General features: G+C 40.3%; 1 protein-coding gene and 1 long non-coding RNA gene across 2 annotated transcripts in view; one reads left to right on the top strand and one right to left on the bottom strand.

Annotated features, from left to right (window-relative positions):
- The window catches only part of LOC129636506 (uncharacterized), a 47,183-nt gene extending 23,128 nt beyond the window's left edge, over positions 1–24,055 (top strand). Inside the window, exons 2-3 of the long non-coding RNA XR_008706964.1 lie at positions 3,269–3,389; positions 23,855–24,055. This is a non-coding gene — a long non-coding RNA (uncharacterized LOC129636506). The remainder of the gene's footprint in view (positions 1–3,268; positions 3,390–23,854) is intronic.
- On the bottom strand, positions 1,759–21,510 carry PNLIP (pancreatic lipase). The gene is made up of 13 exons (XM_055559944.1): positions 21,491–21,510; positions 21,333–21,378; positions 19,619–19,773; positions 18,748–18,870; positions 16,758–16,892; positions 11,753–11,864; positions 10,114–10,233; positions 9,886–10,005; positions 9,272–9,390; positions 6,754–6,883; positions 5,340–5,448; positions 4,092–4,256; positions 1,759–1,843 (listed from the first exon to the last, which is right to left on the bottom strand). The coding sequence occupies exons 2-13, from the start codon at positions 21,376–21,378 to the stop codon at positions 1,780–1,782; spliced, it is 1,398 nt and encodes a 465-aa protein (XP_055415919.1). The 5' UTR covers positions 21,491–21,510; the 3' UTR covers positions 1,759–1,779.
- Positions 24,056–24,346: the final 291 nt, after the last annotated feature.

The raw sequence follows: 24,346 nt of genomic DNA, 5'->3' as shown, positions 1-24,346 counted from the left end.
TGCCCTTTGCCACATGATCTTGCAGCTCCTTCCTTCAATTAATGGAGTATGTGTCTCCACCATTTGAATCTGGTTGGTTGCGTGACTTGGTTTGGTTATTAAGTGTGATGGCAGCAACATCTTGGACCAGCTCAAAGCCAGCTGACTCCTAAGTATGTGAGAGACCCAGATAAGATTAGAGTCAGACACAACTTAGTGACTGAACAACAAGATGGAAAGATTCCTGGTTGGGGCTTTTAACTGAGAAAAACTACTGAAATATGTTGAATGAACTTGTATCCTGGTCAGATTCAGGGATTCAAGGCATACGAATCTGTGGATCTCTTTTGAAAATGTAAGTTCAGTTCCACCAGACAACTCTCCAGTCTTCAAGATGTATGACTCCTTAGAAGTCACAAAAGGTAGAGAATAAGGTTGTTAGCCATCATTTGTCATGTCCACATGTCCAGATGGAGCCAAATAGCTGCTTCCCTCCAGCCAATCAGCTCTATTTTTTTTTTTCTCCTTTAATTTCAAGTTCACTACGTATAGATATCTTGTCATCTCATAAGATAATGATCTCGTAAGTTCTGGGGGAAGAGAAGGTTGGTTCAAGCTGGGTTCTTGGAGGCCTTTAATTTCAAAGAAGTTTTTGTCCTGAAAAATCTGTTTTTCTAAGTCTTTTTCACAGCCTGGACCCTCACCTACATTTGTTTGAATCACAGTTCGAAACATCCCTTGACCTGGTTGAATTTCTCCCTGTGTTTGTTATAAAGGAAAGTGGGGTGCAAGACATTGCCTTATCATCTGTCAACTATTGATCTCTATCTTTTTCTTTTATCAGAGATGCCTATCTATGGGAAGTGAATTCAGGTTCTGAGTGTATCTTAGACTTCCCAAAGCCCTTAATGCCATTGGTAGATTTCCACCAGTTCTTGTGGACTGACTACTAAGTAAAAGTCTCAGATCGGTAGACCTGGTGCCAGCTGGCGAAAATTAGGCCCCAAAGCCTATAACCTTTGTAGGGTGTGAGAGAATTTCCAAAACAGCCCCACCTTTCAGAGTCCCAGAGTAGGAAAGTTCTGGGCCAGGTGAAACAGGATTTAGATTAGAAAATGATCAGAATTTGCACTCCAGGCAAGTATCAAAGGGACTGACATAAACCCCATACGTGGGTCAGGTCATTGCCCTTCTCAAAGCCCTTTGGGATCTCTGCTCATCATTATGGAAGTCTTCCATCATTTGATGGCCATGGACCAGGCGCTGGGTCCACGCTTTGCTCATTGTGTATACTTAGTACCTAGCAGACTGCCTTACACACAGCATGTGCTCAACAAGTGCTCTTTGGGGGAATAAACGGTCAATCAAGACCCATTTAATCCCATCTCCTACAATACCTCTGTCTAAACATGGTCCACAAAATATAACATATCGTTTGATTAAAGATGATGGAAAAAGTGGCAAAGGTGGGTACTGATCACATATGCCCACAACCAACAGAAGGCTCATTTTGGACCTGGAAGTCTTCCTTAAGTGATCAGAATGACATCGGTAACATCAATAATGAGCATGATGCCAGTATCAAGTAAACGATATTCCCAAGTTCAAATGCCAAGTAACATGTAGCAAAATTTAATAGTTATTTGTGGTTCTTCAGACCAACTCCAAATTTTGGATCTTTAACCCTATTATCCAAAAATTTCACTGGAAATAATGGACATGATGGCAAGAAAAGGAATGTATTGCTTTACCACCAGATTTTATTAGCAGTAAGATTCAGTATTCACATGGCCGGAGTTCCTAACATGGGTTGAGGGTGAGCAGAACCTCTTCTCTCACAGTGTCTTGGCTACAGAAGTCAAACCTGGGGAGAGAAAACAAGACATCAGCTCTTCCTGGCACACAGCTGGTGTGTCAGCTGTGAGGACAGCCTCTTCTCCGCCTCTTCTCAGTCTAAGTGAGTGTGACACCTTGTGCCTGAGACCAGATACTGGCTGAGGGAATACCTCTTGGGTACAAAGGACTGCATTTTCCTTTCCAATTTTATGCCGTGACTATGCAATAGCAGACAGAAAAGATATTACTGGACTCTCAAAGGACAGGGAAGATCCACCAGTCACATCCCTGGAGGACCTACTAAATACGGCATGTTGTCAATGAATGCAGTGAGGAAGAAGAGGATTGGCAGCATGACAAGAAATCAGCTACAGTTTTAATAAAAAGGAAAAAGAAACAAGCCAAAGTAAAAATCCTGAGGTCCTGGTATTACATTGGCCAGGTGTTCTTATTTTAATTCAATATTCGACTGAAATGATAATTTCACTCATTAAGACTGAATGATACTTAGGAGGCACATTTTCTTACTGGGGTGGGTTGCCATGCCCTCCTCCAGAGGATTTTCCCATCCCAGGGATTGAACCCGGGTCTCCTGCATTGCAGGCAGATTCTTTACCATCTGAACCACCAGGGATGTCCAACAAAATACTTAAGCATATGTAAATGCCTGAGGCATAAAAAATGCTCAGCAAAGACTCTTTCTCTTCATCTTCATTTTCTTCTCTGTAATTTAATGGCTAGCAGATGTGCAGATAGCAAATTAAAGGTTAAAAACTAATCTCAAAAGTGTCACAAGAAACGAAGGGCACAATAAATATCGATAAAGTTGAATTGAATTTGTTTTGGGGTAGTGAAGAATTTGCTGAAGTCAGATTTCCTGCCCCTGAATTGTGGCTTTGAGACTTCATTGAACTATTTGTAAAATGAGGATATTAGTAGCACTTACCTCCCATTACCACCATCAAGAGTGTAACATAACCATTATTTTGAAATGTTTCTCCTGTCCGTTGCCATCTCTCCTTCCCATCCTATTTCACTCACAGCCCTGGCTAGTTTCCTCACACATGTGTGCTGGTGAGAAGTCTGCTGAGTATTTAAGGAAATTTTCCAGCTCTCTGAGATTCCCTCTCTGTAGCTTTCTCCTTGCTGGTACTCAGTCCTATGAAATCTACTTGTCTTGGATTTTCTGGATTCTCAGATCTGTTTCTTCAGGTCAGGTAGTGGGCTCTGCCTGAATTTTCCCCCTTTGTGGGACATCCTGGTTACTCTCTTAAGGCTGTAAGCCAGGACAATTTCAAGACTACACTATTTGTTTATCATCTCTCAGCAATCACTTTCCTTTGTTGCCTAATGTTCAGTATCTAAAAAACTGTGGTTTGATATATTTTGTCTGAATTTCTGTCTGTTTCAGTGGGAAGGTAAATCTGGTCTCTTGTGTCTCCATCTTTGCCAGACGCAAAAGCTCCTCACTGGACTTACAGGAGGACCGAATGATAGGATGGAAGAAGCCACATAGCTCTGTACCTCGGAATCGGGCGCTATCCTCAATACACTGGGCTGATATTAGCACTTTTGTGAGTATCGTCATCCTCAACTCACTGTTTCTGGTGATTCCCTATGGTAAACGTCCTTGGATTCACGCACACTCCAGTCTTGATTAGAACCAAGGGTTGATCTTTGTCTTCACTAAAAGGGCCAATGATACAGGACAACCTATTTGTGTTCTTTGATACATTGCATGTTTTCCTGGTAATTGAAGTGGCGATTTGGTGAATCCAGGAAGTTTGGGGATACTCATATTGAGCACACACATAGCACAAAGCACAACTGCTAAATGAAATCAACCTTTTCACATTAGGCTCATGAAACAAGATTCTCAATCTAACACTTAATTTGTATCAGATCACACAGTGAAAGCGAAAGCCGCTCAGTAGTGTCTGACTCTTTGTGATCTGTAGAGTCTATGGGATTCTCCCAGCCAGAACACTGGAGTCGGTAGCTGTTTCCTTCTCCACCAGGGATCAAACCCAGGTCTCTCGCATTGCAGGCAGATTCTTCTGAGCTACCAGAGAAGCCCATACGGTCATCCACAAATCTATTAAATTGTTTTCCTGAAGTTCTACACTTTCTCCCAAAGAAATAAAAGGTGTTAGGAAGCAGCTATTGCTGAGACAGAGGAGAACCACTGCAGATCATTTAACTTAAAGTTGTTTTTCAGTGGGAGTAAATTATAAATGTGATGATACTTCCAAGCTCTTTGGATGTATATTACTTACACTTGTCCATCATTTGTTTCCACACTGATCTTGGATGCTCCCACTTTGGGTAGAGTTGGGTTGATCACATTGTTGTACCAAAGAAATTTAACCTTTTGCAAAACTCCAACTTCCACATCTGAGTCAAATTCATTGGATTCAGTACTGTCTGGTTTGAGAGTACCGCTTGGGAGTGAAGTTAAACACATACATGAACATACTTAAACATACATACATATATATATATATATATATGTTTCTAAAACCAGCTTACAATGTATCTCTAGTAAGATGATTGACAGTACACTTGTCAGTCTAATGGTTAAATAAACACAGACATGGATGCTCATTCAGTGGTAGTTCATTTGCCATCAATAACTCATATTACTTTAAAGTCAGCCTTACTTTGATAAAACTTCAAACACAATCCTCCCGCAATTTAACAAATGGTGACATCATGATGTCATCCTTTTCCAGTTGTTTCATGGGTAGAATAATTATTTAGCAATTATAAATCAGATGCCATACATCAAAATAAATAACTGTGGTTTTCTCAGGAAATAGTAGGGAAAAAACTTAGGAACTAGAATTCTAAAACATATTAAAGTACAAGGGTGAAATAATATCTTCCTTTTAATGACACATGGCAGTTCTATAATTCTGAAGGGGTTCCGAGCAAGTCTCTCCAGAATGTGCCACTTTGGCAGGTGGACTATTTTTAGCTGAAGAAAATCAAGATTCGTCAGATTCAAGAATAACTTCTACTTTTCCCTTACCTGCCTAAAAGAATTTAGGTAGAAGGCCTGGTTCAGGAAGAGAAATATCTCCTGAGATAAGTACAAGGAATATGGCCTGGGTGTGACAAGCTGGCAGGGAGCTTGGTGGGCCTGGAGATCCAAATTCCTCTCCATGTCCCTCTGTCTCTGCCTGGCACAGCAAGCCTTTGTTCACCGAATATTTGGTCTTCCCACCTTTCAAGTCCCAGACCCCTGCTCCCTTCTCCTTAGCTCAGAGTGGCATATAAGCCTCAATTGTTTGATTGTAGGTCTCATATTACAAGAGCCCCATATGTACATGATTAAATTAGCTTTTCTCCTGTTATCTGCCTATGTTAATTTTATTACTAGACTAGCCAAAGAGCCAAGAAAGGTAAAGCAAAAAACTTTCTTTCCCTGCATTCTCACATGGTAATGAATAAACTCTTATGTCCATGACATACATTATATGTGTGAAGGATTCCAACATTTAAGGAGCTGAGAGTTTACTTACCTGAAAATTTCATACTGCTTGGAGTTTCCTTTATCTCCGAACAAAGAAACTAGTATGTGTCCTGTAACTCTCTTTCCAGACAGTGTGACGTCCACCTTATACCTCCAACCTACAAAGGGGAAATATTTGCAAAATATCAACTTTTAGAAAAATTACTCCGAAAACAGGATTCCGTTACTGCTGAATTTTGAATAATTTTTGTCTGGTTTTGGTAGTTTTAACCACATAGTGATGGATATTCCTTTAACTAAATGTTCAGAGGGCTAACAATAGTGGGTGGGGGAGGAACACGGACTCTTCCCAAGGTCAAAAGATTTCAAGCCAAGGGACTAAGTAATATATTTTGCTTTCAACTTTTTTAACCTAACAATGTATTCTGGATCTTAGAAGAACTTTATATTAAAAAATAATGTGATATTTTCATCAGTTTATTTCATTTTTATAGATCACAGAAGTTTAGAGTACTATCATCTTTTGGTCTAAATAACCTACATTTATCTCAAATATTCTGTAAGTCAACTTTCCATCATCACTGGGATTGTATTGACTTATGGTAATCATTTTATAGTACCAGTCAATAGTAAATTGCCGTTTTTTGCCATTTAGAGCTAGCCTGGGCCAAATTGGGAAGGTGATAAAATTTAGCTTTAGTTTTTATTATGCAGTTAACTCTATTAACTCCCATACAAATAGTTTTCTTCCTCTGCTATCACAGAAAAGAAACCCAGGGTCTGTCCCCAAGCCTCAGCGTTCCCACATCCTCTGATTTCCATCACCCATGAAGTCTACAATCCTGATATCTCTTGAATCTGTTACCGCCTTTCCATTTCCGTAACCTCTGCTATCTCTCTCATGGGTTACTTTTCTGTTTGTTAAAAAAAAAAAAACCTCATAATTTTGCACAGTTAAACTTTTAACAGAGTATGAAGAGGCTGGAGCAGAAGAAGCCTCCTGAATTCAGCACCAGTATCAATTGTGGAGAAATTTATTTTTGTATCAATTGACATCGTGCATGCCTGCTTGCTCAGTTGCTCAGTTGTGTCTGACTCTTTGCCACCCCATGGATGTAGCCCACCAGGCTTCTCCGTCCACGGGATTTCCCAGGCAAGAATACTGGAGTGGGTTGCCATTTCCTCCTGCAGGAGACCTTCCCGACCCAGGGGTGGAACCCTCGTCTCTTATGTCTCCTGCATTGGCAGGTGGATTCTTTGCCACTGTGCCACCTAGGATCCGGCTCTAAATTCCACTCTGCCCCTCAAATTTAGCCATGTTTATAGTAAGCATGGCATTGAAGTGTTTTTCCATTTTGGAGAGGAGTGTTTAAAACTTTTGTACAGAAAAGCAATTTCACACATTTCCACTGGACATGACAAAATACATAGTATTGAGAATTTGAGACAAAATAGGAACTTACGAGCAAAATTGCTGGCATCACCGGTGTTTAGATAAAATGTCTGGCCCTCTGATTTCATTTTCCCAGGAAATCTGTCAGCATAATGACCCATCTGGGGGCAGCCTTCACTTGGACAGGGGAAGCACTTGTTCTAGGGAAAATAAGCAAACGATGAACAAAGATGTTCTTTTTTAAAATAGCGTACTATCTTATTCTATGTATTGTTGAATTCTCAAATACTCTAATCCCAATCTTGTTTTGATAGTAACAGAAGATTTGAACGGTGCCTCAACGAAGGTTAAAAATGTGTCTCATTATTTACAACAACAAATCAGCTAGTTCACTGCTAAATAACATGATATTAAGAAAAACATTATAAAAGTCACTTAAGATCATTTATATATATATATTTAACCTTTTCTCTTTTGCCTCTCAAGTTGCTCCAGTTGTCCCAAGACACCCCCTCTTGTTTTAGGTGGTCAGAATTTATTTTAGAAAAGTTGAAAAGAAAGAACAAGGTGATAATCAGCTTCTGATATACAAAATAGAATCCACTGGGAAGACAACAGACTTAAAAGTCATTTTTCTCAATTTCTTTAGTTCCCACTTAGCATATCAAGGTCTGAAAGACTCAAATCTCAGAATTTTCCCAGTGTGAAGGGAATTTGTTCTAGTTAGTTATTAAGACTTAGCCATGAGGTGAGGGTCTGAAGAAGATTATATAATATAGGAAAATGTCCTTTCTTTTTGGATCAAGAAACGACGGGAAGAAAAGAGGGACAGAAATGAACAGAGGGGAGGTAGACAGGTAGAGAGATATAGAAATTCCTACTGTGAAAGGGCAAGGCTGCCCCACAGAAGAGGTGAGTAGTGAACTCCTGAATCAATGGACCAGATGGGGACTGGGCCAAATCTCAAGGCCTGCACCCAGCAAAAGCTAAGGGGAAATGAAGTCAGCCCGGAAGAAATACCCAATCTGCGAGAGTGGACATGCCCAGACATCACCTGCAGAGGGCAGCAGTGAGCCCTACAATGTGGTGGATCCCCAAGTCTTCCTTTCTGACCTTCACACACACACACACACACACACCCCACCACCACCACCAAGATCATCCTGCCCAATATCAACTTGGAGATAGGTGGCCCAAAGGCTGAGAAATCTGCGAAACTGAAAATGCTTTCCTATTAAAGTGAGCATCACCTAAAAGGACTGTTTATATTATTGAATCAGGTCAAGTTTTAACTGGATGAAATTTAAAGCTTCTGTGTTTGTTTTTCCCATTACCTAGAAAATGGGGGTTTGGGAAGAAAATAAAATAAAGAAGCCAGGATGTTCTTGTTGTACATGCAAGCTATATTGTGAATAAAATATGTACCCATCTTCTTTCCCTTACACATAAGAGCTAACATTTGTTGAGTGCTAATTATTATACCTTAGGTTCTGGGCTAAGTAATTAGAACATGTTATCTCATTAATTCCTCCTACCACATATATTAAATTTACCATTTTATTTACATTTTAAAATGAAGAAAGTGATTTAGAGAAGTTGAATGTTTTGCCCCAAATCATTCACCTTTTTAACTGTGGAACTAGGAATCAGATCCTCTCTCTTCATTGCTAAAGTATATCTGCTTGATAATTTTAACTTCATCTGGCATGTTACTTGAAAATTTACATATTTAAATATGTACAAATAAATATGTACATGTGGTACATATTAAATAACACATGGTATACATTTTTATTCAAAAAAATTATAGTGAAAGGAAAAGCAATAGTAAAAAAAAAAAAAGGCAATTGATATGTTATATTCAAGATCAGGGCTTCCCAAGTGGTGCTAGTGGTAAGAAACCTGCCTGCCAATGCAGGAGACAAAAGAAACATAGTTTCTTCCATCCCTGGGTCGGGAAGATCCCCTGAAGAAGGGCATGGCAACCCACTCCAGTATTCTTGCCTGCAGAATCCCATTGACAGAGGAGCTTGGCGGGCTACAGTCTATATGGTTGCAAAGACTTGGACACGACTGAAGCGACTTAGCACACAGGCACACATTCAAGATCAGATTTAAGGATCCTAACTTAGATATCCAGAGGTTACCAAAAAAGATGATAAAAAAAAAAATCTGGGCAATTATGTGATTGCACAGAAATGTCCACATGCCCACAAACCTATTCCTTTGTAAGGTTAACATTTAAGACAACTTTTCCACAGTCATCAGTGTCCTGCGGCCATAGCTCAGGATTCCAGAGACAATTTTTGCGCTTCAAATTATTTCCAAAGCAAGTTTTCACATTTACTCAACACACACAGAAGTGATAAAGAACAAGGTGGACACAGGCATTTCAGTTTACACGTCCATCTCTCTAAAGTTCTCCCTTGCCTTATCACTATTAGAATAAACATGTATGATTGAAAGTGTAAATAAGGTATCAGTCATATAGTAACATTCACTGAGTGTATACTGTGTGCAGTGAACCACACCAGTCATGAGAAGTGATGGTCACAAAATCCTTCAGGTGCAAGAAACGATGTACTTACTTCACTGAAAGCACTGTAAGAGGCACAAGGAAATCCGGCAAAGCCATCAGGGTTGAGGATGCTGTTAGCATAATACTTGTAGCTTCTTAAGTGATTACAGGCCACAAAGTCACGCGTTCCTTTGAAATCAGACATGATTACACACCAGAGACAGATGTTATTTTTCCAAGTTAATGTCATGTTTGGAACATAGCTGTTGAATAGGTTTCTCTAATTAGTGCAAACTCCTGGCAGTCACAGAACAAAATCCTTTATGAAGGGTTGTTATTATTTGAGATGGAATCAGAAGTTAAGATGATAATAGTTATGCCACAGATGAATGAAATGGAAAAATAACTCTAGGAAGAAAAGATCCATCCATATAGATACCAGTATAATTTAGTAATGTATTTCCTGAGTTAGATTCTTGGAGAGTTGAATACATTTTCTTTCCTGTAGTCTGCTCATGTCCACTTCCCTCCGTGAAAATGTGTATCATGGGGATACGATGACAAGTCCTTGCTTATAGAAAACGTAACACCTGTACCATATCAAAATATGTAGCATGTTTACCAAAAGAAAACACAGATTCTGCCCCAAGGAACTCTCCTTATGTACATAATAAATAGGTTTACCTTCCCAGATCCCATCGATGTCAACAATCTCAGACAGAGCATTCTTCTTACATCCAGGCATTTCTTTCCCTCCATTTGGGAAGAAATCTAGGTGGCCCACAACTTGGCTCATTCCAAACCCTGAGACATTTTAAAATTTGGAAAAGTTGATGTCAACATACAGACTCAAAACACTCGAAAACGCTTAAATTCAAAAAACACTCCAGGAGGATGAATTGAGGGACTCACCCAGGTTGGGGATTATTGGGGTAGCATCTGTGTGAATTACATCCACAAACTGGGCATCGCTGGGGTCCAATCGGACCAATTCAGGTGTGCCCTCAAAGCAAGGCTCCGCTGGATCCAACCCTAAAACAGACAGGATGTGTCAGATCAGTGTCTTATCAGTGGACACACATGTTCGCCTCTCTCACTAGTAACACACCCGGGTGCAAGTGCAGGTGGTAATCACGAGTAGGGCGTGCAAAGAGATAAGTCAGTTCTTCTGTAATGCACGCTTTTCTGAAAGGAAATCTACGTCTAATTTACTATTTGCTTGAAAGTGAATTTTCCTTGAGCCATGGAATGTTCGTGGATACTTAGTCACTGGGTCAATTCTGTCACTAGTGCAGTTAAAAGGAAAGAGGTCAGACTCCGGGAGATAGCACTGGACTCCTGAGAGAATTTCAGGCTAAAAGAGCTCCACCTACACTACCTCCCCTGAGGGCGAGGATCTGGGCATTCACAGTCACTGGGACCACAGTTTGACACAGTGCCTGACTGAGCAGGTTCCACTGGACATGAATGGACTGTGAAAAGGAAAGTTCTCTCCAGCAAATTAAAGAGAAATATTCCAGTTGCCCTCACCAATCCAAATATAACCAACTAATCTGAAGTATTAAAAAAAGAGAATCAGGAGTTTGGGGACAGAGTCGGAAGATGCAAGAATAAGTAATCATTCCCTGAAATAGTCACCTCTCAGATCCAGGAAAGCAAAGTCTTTCTTAGAAAGTTACAAGGTTTTTGCAGGACCTGGGTATCCAATACATGCCTCCACTGGCTAAATGAAACCAGTCTGAGATTGGTAAAATGATAGTTTTGATCTAATTAGCAGCATGAGCTCTGGCAGCCCAGGCTCCCAGACTATCTGTCCCCACCACTTGGGTTGTGGTTGATGAGGATTGGAATAATTACCAATTGCTGTGAAGCAGAATACAACTAATTAATACATTTTTTATCTCTTTGGGTTTAATTCTATTTATTTTATTATTTATGCTATTTATTTTATTCACTAAACTCATCCTTTGTGAATATCTGACAAAGAGAAAATAGATAGGAATAAGACCACCAGATGTTCTTAAGTCACATGTGAGTATTTATATGCTAAACAGGGCTCTGTAGACCAAAGATCAGTATTAATAAACAATTAATAAGGTCTCAGAACGCACTCAGAGAAGGAAATGGCACCCCACTCCAGTACTCTTGCCTAGAAAATCCCATGGATGGAGGAGCCTGGTGGGCTGCAGTCCATGGGGTCGCCAGGAGTCAGACACGACTGGGCGACTTCACTTTCACTTTTCACTTTCATGCATTGGAGAAGGAAATGGCAACCCTCTCCAGTGTTCTTGCCTGGAGAATCCCAGGGACGGGGGAGCCTGGTGGGCTGCCGTCTATGGGGTCGCACAGAGTCGGACACGACTGAAGTGACTTAGCAGCAGCAGCAGCAGCAAAACACACTGATTTCTCTGATCCTGTGACCTAATTCGGAAAATGTAAAAACTTGTCTCCTCAGGTAAAAAGCAGGTCTCTCTGTCAAATTTCTATCCTTGTAGACCCCATATAGGCTTCACTTAGTCCAGTTTTGCAGCTTTTTACTGTTTTGACCTACCCGTGATACGTCCAATAGCCCCACTGGTCCTCCTTCCTGCCTCCCCAGCAGCGTGGGCACCCAGACTGTGGCCAATGATGTGGACATCAGAAAGCGAGTATTCAAATGATGACTGTTGAAAAGAAAACTCCTTCAGAATGTTTTCAAATTGGCAAAATTCAAGATGGGCAGAAGAGAGAGAGCTCCGAAAACTCAACTTTTAAGAAGACATGCTGCCCCTTCAAAGCGATCAATTTTCAGGGATTATTTTCATTTGTAATAGAAAATGGCGATAGTTTAGTGCTTAAACTGGTGGAAGTAGTACTCTCTTTTACTGTTTCACTACATAGAGGAAACCTTTGATGGTATAAGGACTTGTTGTCCTGAGGGGATGAAGCAAGTATTTGGATTAGAAAGTAATAATGGCATCACTGACTCGATGGACGTGAGTTTGAGTGAACTCCTGGAGTTGGTGATGGACAGGGAGGCCTGGCGGGCTGCAGTCCATGGGGTTGCAAAGAGTCGGATACGACTGAGGGACTGAACTGAACTGAACTGAACTGAATGATTCTTCAACACATGATGTTGGGAAAACTGGACGGTTACTTGCAAAAGAATAAAACTGGACCACTTTCTTAAACCATACACAAAAGTAAACTAAAAATGGATTAAAACTTAAACGTAAGACCTGAAACCATAAAACACCCGGAAGAAGCATAGGAAGTACATTCTTTGACATCCATTTTAGCAATATTTTTTTGGATGTGTCAAAAGCAGGCAAAAGAAACAAAAGCAAAAATAAACAAACAGAACTAATCAAACGGAAACACTTTTTCATAGTGAAGGAAACCATCACAAACCAAGAAGGCAACTTATTAGACAGGAGAAGATATTTGCAAATTATATATTCCATAAGAGGTTGACATTCAAAACAGACAAAGAGCTCACATAACTCAATATAAAAAAACAAATAATCTGATTAAAAAATGAAGGGAGGACCCGATAGACATTCTAAGTCGGACATACAGATAGCCAACAGATGGATGAAAAGACCTTCAACATTACTAATCATTTAGTTCAGTTCAGTTCAGTCACTCAGTTATGTCTGACTCTGCAACCCCATGAACTGCAGCATGCCAGGCCTTCCTGTCCCTCACCAACTCCAGGAGCTTACTCAAACTCATGTCCATCAAGTCAGTGATGCCATCCAGCCATCTCATCCTCTGTCATCCCCTTCTCCTCCTGCCTTCAATCTTTCCCAGCATCAGGGTCTTTTCAAATGAGTCGGTTTTTCACATCAGGTGGTCAAAGTATTGGAGTTTCAGCTTCAGCATCAGTTCTTCCAGTAAATATTCAGGACTGATTTCCTCTAGGATTGACTGGTTGGATCTCCTTGCAGTCCAAGGGACTCTCAAGAGTCTTCTCCAACACATCAGTTCAAAAGCATCAATTCTTTGGTGCTCAGCTTTCTTTATAGTCCAACTCTCACATCCACACATGACTACTGGAAAAACCATAGCTTTGACTAGATGGACCTTTGTCGGCAAAGTAATGTCTCTGCTTTTTAATATGCTGTTGAGGTTGGTCATAGCTTTTCTTCCAAGGAGCAAGCATCTTTTAATTTCATGGCTGCAATCACCATCTGCAGTGATTTTGGAGCCCCCTAAAATAAAGTCTGTTTCCATTGTTCCCCATCTATTTGCCATGAAGTGATGGGACCAGAAGCCATGATCTTAGTTTTCTAAATGCTGAGTTTTAAGCCAACTTTTTCATTCTCCTCCTTCACTTTCATCAAGAGGCTCTTTAGTTCTTTACTTTCTGCCATAAGGGTGGTGTAATCTGCATATTTGAAGTTATTGATATTTCTCCCAGCAATCTTGATTCCAGCTTGTGCTTCCTCCAGCCCAGCATTTCTCATGATGTACTCTGCATATACGTTAAATAAGCAGGGTGATGATATACAGCCTTGACCTACTCCTTTCCCGATTTGGAACCAGTCTGTTGTTCCATGTCCAGTTCTAACTGTTGCTTCTTGACCTGCATACAGATTTCTCTGGAGGCAGGTCACGTGGCCTTGTATTCCCTTCTCCTGAAGAATTTTCCACAGTTTATTGTGATCCACACAGTCAAAGGCTTTGGCATAGTCAATAAGGCAGAAGTAGATATTTTTCTGGAACTCTCTTGCTTTTTTGATGATCCAACGGATGTTGACAATTTGATCTCTGGTTCCTCTGTCTTTTCTAAATCCAGCTTGAACATCTGGAAGTTCATGGTTCATGTACTATTGAAGCCTGGCTTGGAGAATTTTGAGCATTACTTTGCTAGTGTGTGAGATGAGTTCAGTTGTGTGGTACTGTGGCCACTTCTGACTGAGAAAGGTTACTAATCATTCAGTTCAGTTCAGTTCAGTTCAGTCACTCAGTCGTGTCTGACTCTTTGCGACCCCATGAACTGCAGCACATCAGGCCTCCCTGTTCATCCCCAACTCCCAGAGTTCACCCAAACTCAAGTCCATCAAGTCAGTGATGCCATCCAGCCATCTCATCCTCTGTTGTCCCCTTTTCCTCTTGCTCCCAATCCCTCCCAGCATCAGAGGCTTTTCCAATGAGTCAACTCTTCGCATGAGGTGGCCAAAGTACTGGAGTTTCAGCTTTAGCATCATTCCTTCCAAAGAAATCCCAGGACTGATCTCCTTTAGAATGGACTGGTTGGATCTCCTTGCAATCCAAGGGACTCTCAAGAATCTTCTCCAACACACAGTTCAAAAGCATCAATTCTTTGGTGCTCAGCTTTCTTCACAGTCCAACTCTCACATCCATACATGACCACTGGAAAAACCATAGCCTTGACTAGAGAGACCTTTGTTGCAAAGTAATGTCTCTGCTTTTGAATATGCTATCTAGGTTGGTCATAACTTTCCTTCCAAGGAGTAAGCGTCTCTTAATTTCACGGCTACAATCAGCATCTGCAGTGATTTTAGAGCTCCCCAAAATAAAGTCTGACACTGTTTCCACTGTTTCCCCATCTATTTGCCATGAAGTGATGGGACCAGATGCCATGATCTTAGTTTTCTGAATGTTGAGCTTTAAGCCAACTTTTTCACTCTCCTCTTTCACTTTCATCAAGAGGCTTTTTAGTTCCCCAAGGCCAGGGGCAGCGGCCGGGAGGAGCTACCCCACATCCAAGGAACGGTGGCCTCGCGGGTGCAGGAGGGCTGAGAGGAGCTACTCCATGTTAAAGGTCAGGAGGGGTGGCGGTGAGGAGATACCCCTCGTCCAAGGTAAGGAGCAGCAGCTACACTTTGCTGGAGCAGCTGTGAAGAGATACCCCACGTCCAAGGTAAGAGAAACCCAAGTAAGATGGTAGGTGTTGCAAGAGGGCATCAGAGGGCAGACACACTGAAACCATAATCACAGAAAACTAGTCAGTCTACTAATCATTCAGTTCAGTGGCTCAGTCGTGTCAAACTCTTTGCGACCCCATGAATCGCAGCATGCCAGGCCTCCCTGTCCATCACCAAGTCCCGGAGTTCACTCAGACTCACGTCCATCAAGTCAGTGATGCCATCCAGCCATCTCATCCTCTCTCATCCCCTTCTCCTCCTGCCCACAATCCCTCCCAGCATCAGAGTCTTTTCCAATGAGTCAACTCTTCGCATGAGGTGGCCAAAGTACTGGAGTTTCAGCTTTAGCATCATTCCTTCCAAAGAAATCCCAGGGCTGATCTCCTTCAGAATGGACTGGTTAGGGAAGTGCGAATCAAAACTACAGTGAGACAATACCTCATACTTGCCAGAACGGCTATTATGAAAAAGGCAACAGATACTGAGTGTTGGCAGGCATATGGAGAAAAGGGAATCCTCAAGTATGTCAGTGAATGGACATAGGGAATGTAAATTGATACAGCCACTATGGAAAATAGTATGGAGGTTCTTTAAAAAATTAAATACAGAACTATCATACGGTCCAGCAATTCCACTTCTGGGTATTGTTTCTAAGAAAATGAAAACATGAATTCCAAAAGATATATGCGTTCCTATGTTCATTGCAGAATTATTTACAATAGCCAAGCTATGGGAGCAACCTAAGAGTCTATCAATAGGTGCATAAAGAAGATGTAGTACAGGCATACTGTGTTTCATTAAGCTTTGCTTTATTGTGTTTCACAGATGCTGTGGATGTTTTTTGTTTGTTTGTTTTTTACAAGCTAAAGGATTCTGGCAACTCTGCTTTGAACAAGTCTAACAGCGCCATTTTTCCAATAGCATTTGTTCACTTTGTGTTTCTGTGTCACTTTTTGGTAATGGTCAGAATATTTCAAAATTTTTATTATTATAGTATTTCTTATGGTGATCAGTGACCTTTGATATTACTACTGTAATTGTTTTGGGGTGCCACAAACCACAGTCATGTGGATGGTGAATTTAATCAATAAATGTTCTGCTGGCTCCACGAACCAGACATTGCAATTATATATACTGGCACATGAAACTATTGGAATATTGTGTGTCAACTTTCCTTCAATTTTTAAAAAAAGTAAAAGAAAAAAAATTAAAGAAAGAAAAGAAAAGAATAATGAAAGCAATTACTTAAGCATTTTCAAGTTTCATGTTTTCTAAGTTTTTAGTTAGCAAATCAGGTTAACTTGTTATCACAGTGCTTCTCTTCAAACAAACAAACAAAACCCCTAGTTTAATTATCATGTCAACTTGGCTTAATAACTGGTTATGTTAAAAGAACTAACAGTGGAATTTGGTAGATAGACCTTACCTGGTTGCTTGAATAATAGCACTTAAAATTAGTTTAATTTCAACTTAATGGGTGATGAATTGATGAAGTTCAAATTGATTTAATTGATGAAGCTTAAATCAAGATTTTTTTTTTTTGCATTTTTCTTTTCAATCAAGGAGAATGCAGCTCTCAGTAGAAAAAATATTTTATCAATTCTCATACATGTAGCAATTTTGGGGGGAAGAGAATTCAGAAAGCCATGTGCATGGGCTTTTATATAACCCAGAGTTCATTACCTTAAGAACATCCACTAAATATGCCACCTCTGCACCCACAATCCGGATGTTCTGTGTGGCTTGTGTGTACCCTGTGTGGGAGCCGCCTTTCCAGTCCACACAGATGCAGTTCACACTTTCCACGCTGAACAGGTTCTGGTGGGAGGGACACAATAAATAGGTAAACAATTCAGGATCTTAACTAACTACTAATAACACTCTTGAAGTCTAGGATCAATTCTCTTCTTGACCTACAAAATATCATGCTCACTTTTTAACCTGAAGTCAGTAAACAAAACTTCTGTTACAGTTATGGAATACTTTTTAAAGCTTAACACTGGCTCTAAACTAGAGGTTTGGCTATAATGGGAAATGGATTCTTGGGATGTCTACACAACAGATGCATGGATGTTTGTTTCGGGGAAAAGTGCATAAAATGTGGTACAGTGGTTTGCCTCATTAGCGCATCATCAGCTTCACAAGACTACATTGTCTCTTACTAGAATGCACCCCAGGACATCACCCCATACATTCACTGATGTATCCGCAGTGCCTCAGACAGTTCCTGGCATATAGTAGGTATTCAATAAATATTTACTAAATAATGGAATAAGTGAAAGACTGTGTCAGGACCCTTTAAATAAAGATATTGAAGGCAAATGAATAGGCTTTTCCATGATAGAAAGATAAATCTAAGTTTTTGTATGAATGTGTTTTATTGTACATCACTGAAGTTATTTCACATAAAAATACAACCTTCCAAATATCTACTGGAAGTGAGGATCAGGGATAGTTTCATGAATGCTAGACCTGGCAGAAATTTTGTTTATTTGAGTATGTATTTATGCATATCCCCACCTTTTTGCCAAGAAGAATTTGAGAATGAAGCAATCTTAGAATCCATCTCCAACTCTTTCATTTTACAGAGAGTAAAATCCAAAGAGGGGAAAAAATTTGCTAGTGTCCTCGTTAGCCAAGGATAGAGTCAGAACTGGAATTTAGGACATTTGTTCTTCTAATTTAACCTACTCACTCCTCCATCTTGATGCCCAAAGCCAATGAAACGCAAGAAAAACACAGCTGCCTTTGGGATCTCAAAAATAAACTATACATATATCTGAAAATCTACATACCTTTGGAACTGAGAATGGTAAACTTATCTTTTCTTCACTGTAGTATATAAATCTATTACTTACCCTCCCTCCTCCCCCAGCTCAATAATCAACTATAAAGTATTTTAGAAGACAAGTTGTGGCCTTACTGATTATTTCTAATCTTAACTGTCTTCAGGATCAGTCAAAACTCTGGAGTTAATTCAGCCTTTAATTTGAGTCATAGGCCTGAAATGAGACCTAAAGAAAAGACTGCATCTTGGTGCCGCAGTTGGCCCAAAAGCTTGATGAAGAAATGAATCAACGATAATGTTCCTCCAGCACTAGCAGTTACTCAGAAAATGTACTCTGTTTGATTTTCTGTCGTTTAATTCTTCATTATCACAGGGCACATAGCCAAAGGCAAATTCAAGAAAATAGGATCACTACTGTTGAAACAACAGGAGCCAGAAATGAAAATCTACAGTTTTTCAAGCTATCGCTCCCATAGGAGATCAACAAGTAGCAAGTGAAAATCACAGGAAAATAATTAGTTTGGGCAAAATGAGTTATCTTAGTTCTTCACACAGAAATCCAAGCCTATTGAAGAAACGAAAGCTATCAACAATGCAACAAATGCTGCATCAGTATGGCAGCATCTATTGTGAAAATGTTGAAATATCTCTGTATTAGCTACTAAATAATCGTTACTTAGAGCCACCCCATGCTTGCCAGCTTTGCTGGTCTGACCTGCACCCTGTGTCACCTCCTGGGCCTCCTCTGGGAACGCCAGGCCCAGTGAGGTCAGAGGAGACTCCAACCTCCTGCTGACAGGAATCTGTCCTGACCATTGGGGCCTTGCCTTCTGTGTTGTTAATTACCACTCTGGAAACAACTTCTTAAGAGATTTACAGTCCCACCTGGCAAATATTCTGCAGCCAGTTTTCATCTCCCTTGTCTATGAATCCATGAATAATAAAGCGGGTTTTTCTATTTGTTTTGAAATTGGAGCTTGCGATGGTTGATACATCTGCAACAATTTCCTGTTTGGGGAAGAAAAATGTTTAAGGTCAAGTTTCTGAGAGTATGCAGTAGGGCTGCCTGTTCGAGGAGGGAAGTGGCAGGTGGGAGAAGATCCTGAGTCTCGGGGTCCTTGGGAGTAAAGAGTCTCTCATTACAACCAAGCTATTTCCAAACATTACCAAGTCACTCCTTTCCAGATGTTGTAAAATTTTTGCATTTGCTCCACTTGGGTAATGTGTCTGCTATAATATTGGAGGCAGAGGATGAGATGATTAGATAGCATCACGGACTCAGTGGACATGAATTTGAGCAAACTCCGGGAGGTGGTGAAGGACAGGGAAGCCTGGTGTGCTGCAGTCCATGAGGTCACAGAGAGTTGGACATGACTTAGAGGCTAAACAACAACAACACAATACTGGTGGTGGGGTCTTGTCTTTGACCGATGGAAAACTACATATGTATGTATTTTATAGATACAAAATATGTTAGGAGATTACACATAACATCTGGAGATTATATATAATAACCATTTTTAGAATATTGTATTAAATGCACCATAGAGGTAGAATAAGAATAATACTAAGTAAATGGATACTTTAAACAAGTTATCAAACAAGACTTTAATAAACAAATTAGATGAAATAACACTTAAGCTCTCTGCCCTAAAAATCTCCACTGTGTGACTTGCTCTTTTTAGAAGACAAAATTCAGTATCCTTATTACATAAAACAGATGAAACTTAGTTCTGAAAACAATGAGCATTCTTACTTGAAAGTTGTTTGGGTTCTCATTAGTGTATAGGAGGAAGCGAGTGTTGACTTCTTCTGGAGACCAAGGCAATACTTTGAGGGGTCTTTCTATAATTCCTGCCCAAGGGGAATCATCACTGAAGCAGCCAAGTCTATCGTAGCAGACTTCTTTTCCTACAATCACACAGCAGTGTTAGTTTCACCAGAATGCTCTTTTTAATGGTCTCCCTGCCAATGTTTGAGTTAAATTACTTTTTGTGATATGTTTTCTTCCTCCACATCCTCAGATACCCTCTTATCCACACACTCACAAAACTACTTCAACACACAACATCCCAGCTAAGGACATGCTGCTGCTTCTCGTTTCTACCACGTAGGACCACCTCACTCCCCTTCTGTCCCTGTTCAGTCCCATGCTAGGGCTTGATTAAGACTCTCAACTCAGATGTCTTCTTTGGGCCTCCAGTGCTCAAGAAAGGAGTAGCTTTGTGTCCCCAGGCCTTGGAGTAGGGGATGAAGTGCTTACCTTCTTGCAACCATCTTCTGACTTTGGGTTTGGGGTTGAGAGCTTAAGTTTCATGCAAATGTCCAAACTTTATATATCTACCTGGGTGAGTATTTAGGTCTCACCCTATTGGATGTATTTAGAGGCATCCTAAATTCTTGTGGTGAAAAAGGCTGCTTACAAATAATCAAATATAAAGCCCATGGTGGGGCTTCCCTGGTGGCTCAGTGGTAAAGAATTTGCCTGCCAATGCAGGAGACACAGGTTCAATCCCTGATCCAGGAAGACCCCACATGCCACGGAGCAACTAAGCCCACACGCCGCAACTATTGAGCCTGTGCTCTAGAGCCCGGGAGCCACAACTCCTGAGCCCACGTGCCACAACTCCTGAAGCCCCCATACTCTAGAACTCATGGTCCACAGCAAGAGAAGCCACAGCAATGAGAAGGCCACACGCCACAACTAGAGAAAAGCCAGTGCCGCAACAAAGACCCGACACAGCCAACAATTAATTAATTAATTAATCTTATTAAAATAAAAAGAAAGTCCATGGTTTGACACAACTCTGCACTTGAATGTTAACCCATAAAAGAACAACGCAAAGGAAGGGTTATCCAGGAGTTACAGCATTAACAGTAGGAGTAGCAGTTGTTGTGGGGGCTACATTCTTGAAAACTTACTATGCGCCAGGTACTAGGCAAGATGATTTACATACATTATCATACCTACGTCCCACAATTATCTTACAGTAGGGGTGGTATTATATGCCCAGTTGACAGATGAAGATAGTGAAGCACAGAGAGGTTAAGAATTTTGCTCAGGGAAATACAGTTGTGGCTGTAAAGTGGGTTCAAAGTCTACACATGACTCCAAGCTAGGATTGCTAAATTTAGAAAGGAAAATCCAAGTTCAATTGGAGTTTCAGATAAACAATACATTTTTATTGTAAAAATAACAATAAATTTAAATTCTATTTTTTATAATGATAAATTTTATTATTTATATGACTGTGGCATACATTCTTGGTTTTATCTGAAATTCAGTTTTAACAGGGTATCTTAGCTTTTACCTAGCAGCCTTCCTCCCAATACCTAGGCTCCTAATCATGGATCTCTCCTACTCACTTATTCCTCATCCTCATAGTGGCTTGAATTCAGCTGTTGTAGCCTTTCTTCCACGTATTGAGCAGTAAGTCTCTTCCAGCATGACAAAAATATTTTTTTCTTACCTACGACTGCTCCCAGCAACAGTGAAAGTGTCCAGATTAGCAGCATCTAAATAAAATTTTAAAATATAATTGAGTCCAGGTAAGTTTTTAAAAGATTGGCATAATGCAAGTCTGAATGGATAAATTCGAATAAACTAGACAACAAGCTCCAAACTCACCGTGGCAGTTCTGCTGAGTTCTGCGCACAGCCAGGTAGCACCTAGAGGTCCTTTTATAGGCAAATCTTATCTTTTTGAGCAATGCCATGGAAAAGTGGCATGAGAAAAGAGGAGGTTCCAAGGGTGTATTTCTAATTTTAGTCATAAATAAACCATGACTGATAGAGTAAGTAAAGTTTTCCACCATAGTTTTCGAAAGATGAGAAAACGGTAGATATGAATCAGTTCAGTTCAGTTCAGCCGCTTAGTCGTGTCCGACTCTTTGCTACCCCATGAATTGCAGCACGCCAGGCCTCCCTGTCCTTCTGTTTTAATGGGATTATAATGGTTAGAATCATCATAAGTTCACTGTAGTGAAGTTTCTGGTCTATCCCTTTCTTAGTTTACAGTTTTCTGGGCTGGTCTGTGGGTATGTGTGAAACTAAATTGTTTCCACGGATTTGACAGCCATAGTCTTGACAACAAATACTGAGAGCTTACCAGCTCATGCAATTTCATACAGTCTTGCCTTACCCTCCAAAACAATGAAATAGAGGCAATTCTTCAAGAGATTTCATTTCTTTGGGGAAAGCTGTTGATATTTTATTTTGATAGTCCATAGGAATAGTTTATTTCTCAACAATAACACGGAAGACAGAATAAATGAACTGATGAAAGGAACTGGGGGTACTTCTAAGAACATAGAGGTGAAATCAGTGACCCTATTACCAAATGAAATTACCGATAAGAGAAAAACCAAATTCAACTTGGAAGAAAATGGTCTGGGAAATATAATACAGAAGAGAAGTAGAATCTATCACCCAATCTATCATTGGGTGATAGATTGCTTAAAATTAATTTTGTAAAGACTGTGATAGGATACCATAATTTTAAGAGACCACAGTATTTGGCCTGACAGCATCACAGATATTGGTTGAATGATTTGAAATAGCCATGTTTGTAGGTCAAAAATGGTCAAATAGTCTAGTTCCCTGACAGAGTTTACAGATACAGAAAAAAAACAAACAAACACAAAATGATTTGTGCATGAATAAAATTCAGGAAAGTTGAACAAGGGAAATATGAACACCAGGACAGAAGTTGCAAGGAAGGAATTCCATGGATGGGAGCCGTGGCAAAGTCCCACTGGATCCTTCCGGTCTCAGCATTTAATCCCATCCTTAGGGATTCTTTTCCAATCCTGATGAGGTTGGTTTCTCTCTCCCCTCTAGAAACACTTCCCTTCAGAACTAGCCTCATGTGACACCCATCACAAGCAGCTGTGGATCAGAAACTCTGACCTGGCTGGGATTCTCTAGGCCATGTCCTATCTCAGAATCTAGCCAGGTTGGCCCGGAACAGTCCCTGAACACATCCCCCTTGAAAGAATGAGCAAACAAATGAGGGAATGAATACAAAAAACAATACAGCTTGAATCATTGCTATAGTAACAACTGCCTACAGAAACTCACAGTAAAGAACTGTGATTTTTAACTGTAATTTTCAGTTCAGTCAGTCACTCGGTAGTGTCTGACTCTTTGTAACCCCATGGACTGCAGCACACCAGGCCTCCCTGTCCATCACCAACTCCTGGAGTTTACTCAAACTCATGTCCATTGAGTTGGTGATGCCATCTGACTATCTCATCCTCTGTCGTCTCCTTCTCCTCCCGCCTTCAACCTTTCCCATCATCAGGGTCTTTTCAAATGAGTCAGCTCTTTGCATCAGGTGGCCAAAGTATTGGAGTTTCAGCTTCATCATCAGTCCTTCCAATGAATATTCAGGACTGATTTCCTTTAGGATGGACTGGTTGGATCTCCTTGCTGTCCAAGGGACTCTCAAGAGTCTTCTCCAACACCACAGTTCAAAAGCATCAATTCTTTGGTGCTCAGCATTCTTTACACTGGAGTTTACTATAAAATAAAATACATTCTGTGTGAATTACCAAGTAATTCATACAGAATTTCTAAGTAGGCATTTTAGATAGTACAAATTTAATCCATAATTTAGATGATCTTTGTTCAGTATAGATTGTAGACTTAGGACTAAAAGTCATTAAGTTCTGAAACAGAGACTAGAGTCCATGGAGAATATTTTAATGAACTGAGATAGGCTCAAATTTTAGAGTGCTTTGGGAAGAGTCAGTTTCCAAAACTGTTATAAAAGCCAAGAAAGGAATTGTACATAATCAGCAGTCTATCATGTCTATTCCAGATGAATAACTTCCCTTAAATTCAATCTTGTAAAATTTTGTGAACCATATTGTTTCATTCATATCACAAACATGCTATCTAGGAATGGGTGTTTATAGAGTTCGTAGCAGAGATTGCGTGCCTCTTCTCACAGAGAATAGAATTAAACTCTCTTGCTCGATCTCTCTTGCAGCAAGATGTGCCACAAGATCAACAGGCCAATAAGATGTGAGTGCACAGATGTGTATCAGTTCTAGTCCTGTTCATAAAGAACCTACACGTGACCCTCCATGCTCCTTCTTTTCCATGGCTTGATGCAGACAAGAACAGTGACCTTGAAGACTGTGTTGAAGCTGGTGGAGCCACAAGCTGGAAGGAGCCTGGGTTCCCTGCTTAGAGGAAAACTCTCATCAATTACAAACATCCATTTTGAACTTTACATAAGCATGAAATAAATTCCTATTATGTTAAGCCACTGATATTTCAGGTTATGTCAATTAGCATTAACTTAACTAATGGAGATTATTTTATTGTACAATTTCTCCTACTTCCAAGAACAGCTTTGGTACCAAAAATTGAATGTGTGTGTGTGTTCAGTCGCTTCAATCATGTCTGACTCTTTGTGACCCCATGGACTGTAGCCTATCAGGCTCCTCTGTCCATGGGATTTTTCATCCTGGGCTGC

The sequence above is a fragment of the Bubalus kerabau genome, chromosome 22 (assembly GCF_029407905.1).
Source record: "Bubalus kerabau isolate K-KA32 ecotype Philippines breed swamp buffalo chromosome 22, PCC_UOA_SB_1v2, whole genome shotgun sequence".
Lineage (NCBI taxonomy): Eukaryota > Metazoa > Chordata > Mammalia > Artiodactyla > Bovidae > Bubalus > Bubalus kerabau.
Note: the sequence above shows the minus strand (reverse complement) of the source record. Positions and strands in the feature narration are given on the sequence as shown.

Bases quoted from the DNA above. Each gene is read 5' to 3' on its own strand.
- PNLIP (XM_055559944.1), bottom strand. From the start codon at position 21,378: ATGCTGCTAATCTGGACACTTTCACTGTTGCTGGGAGCAGTCGTAG. The intron at 19,774-21,332 runs GTAAGAAAAAAA...GTGTGATTGTAG, and splicing joins GTTGCTGGGAGCAGTCGTAG to GAAAAGAAGTCTGCTACGAT. The intron at 4,257-5,339 runs GTAAGTAAACTC...TTCACTCCCAAG, and splicing joins AAGCAGTATGAAATTTTCAG to CGGTACTCTCAAACCAGACA.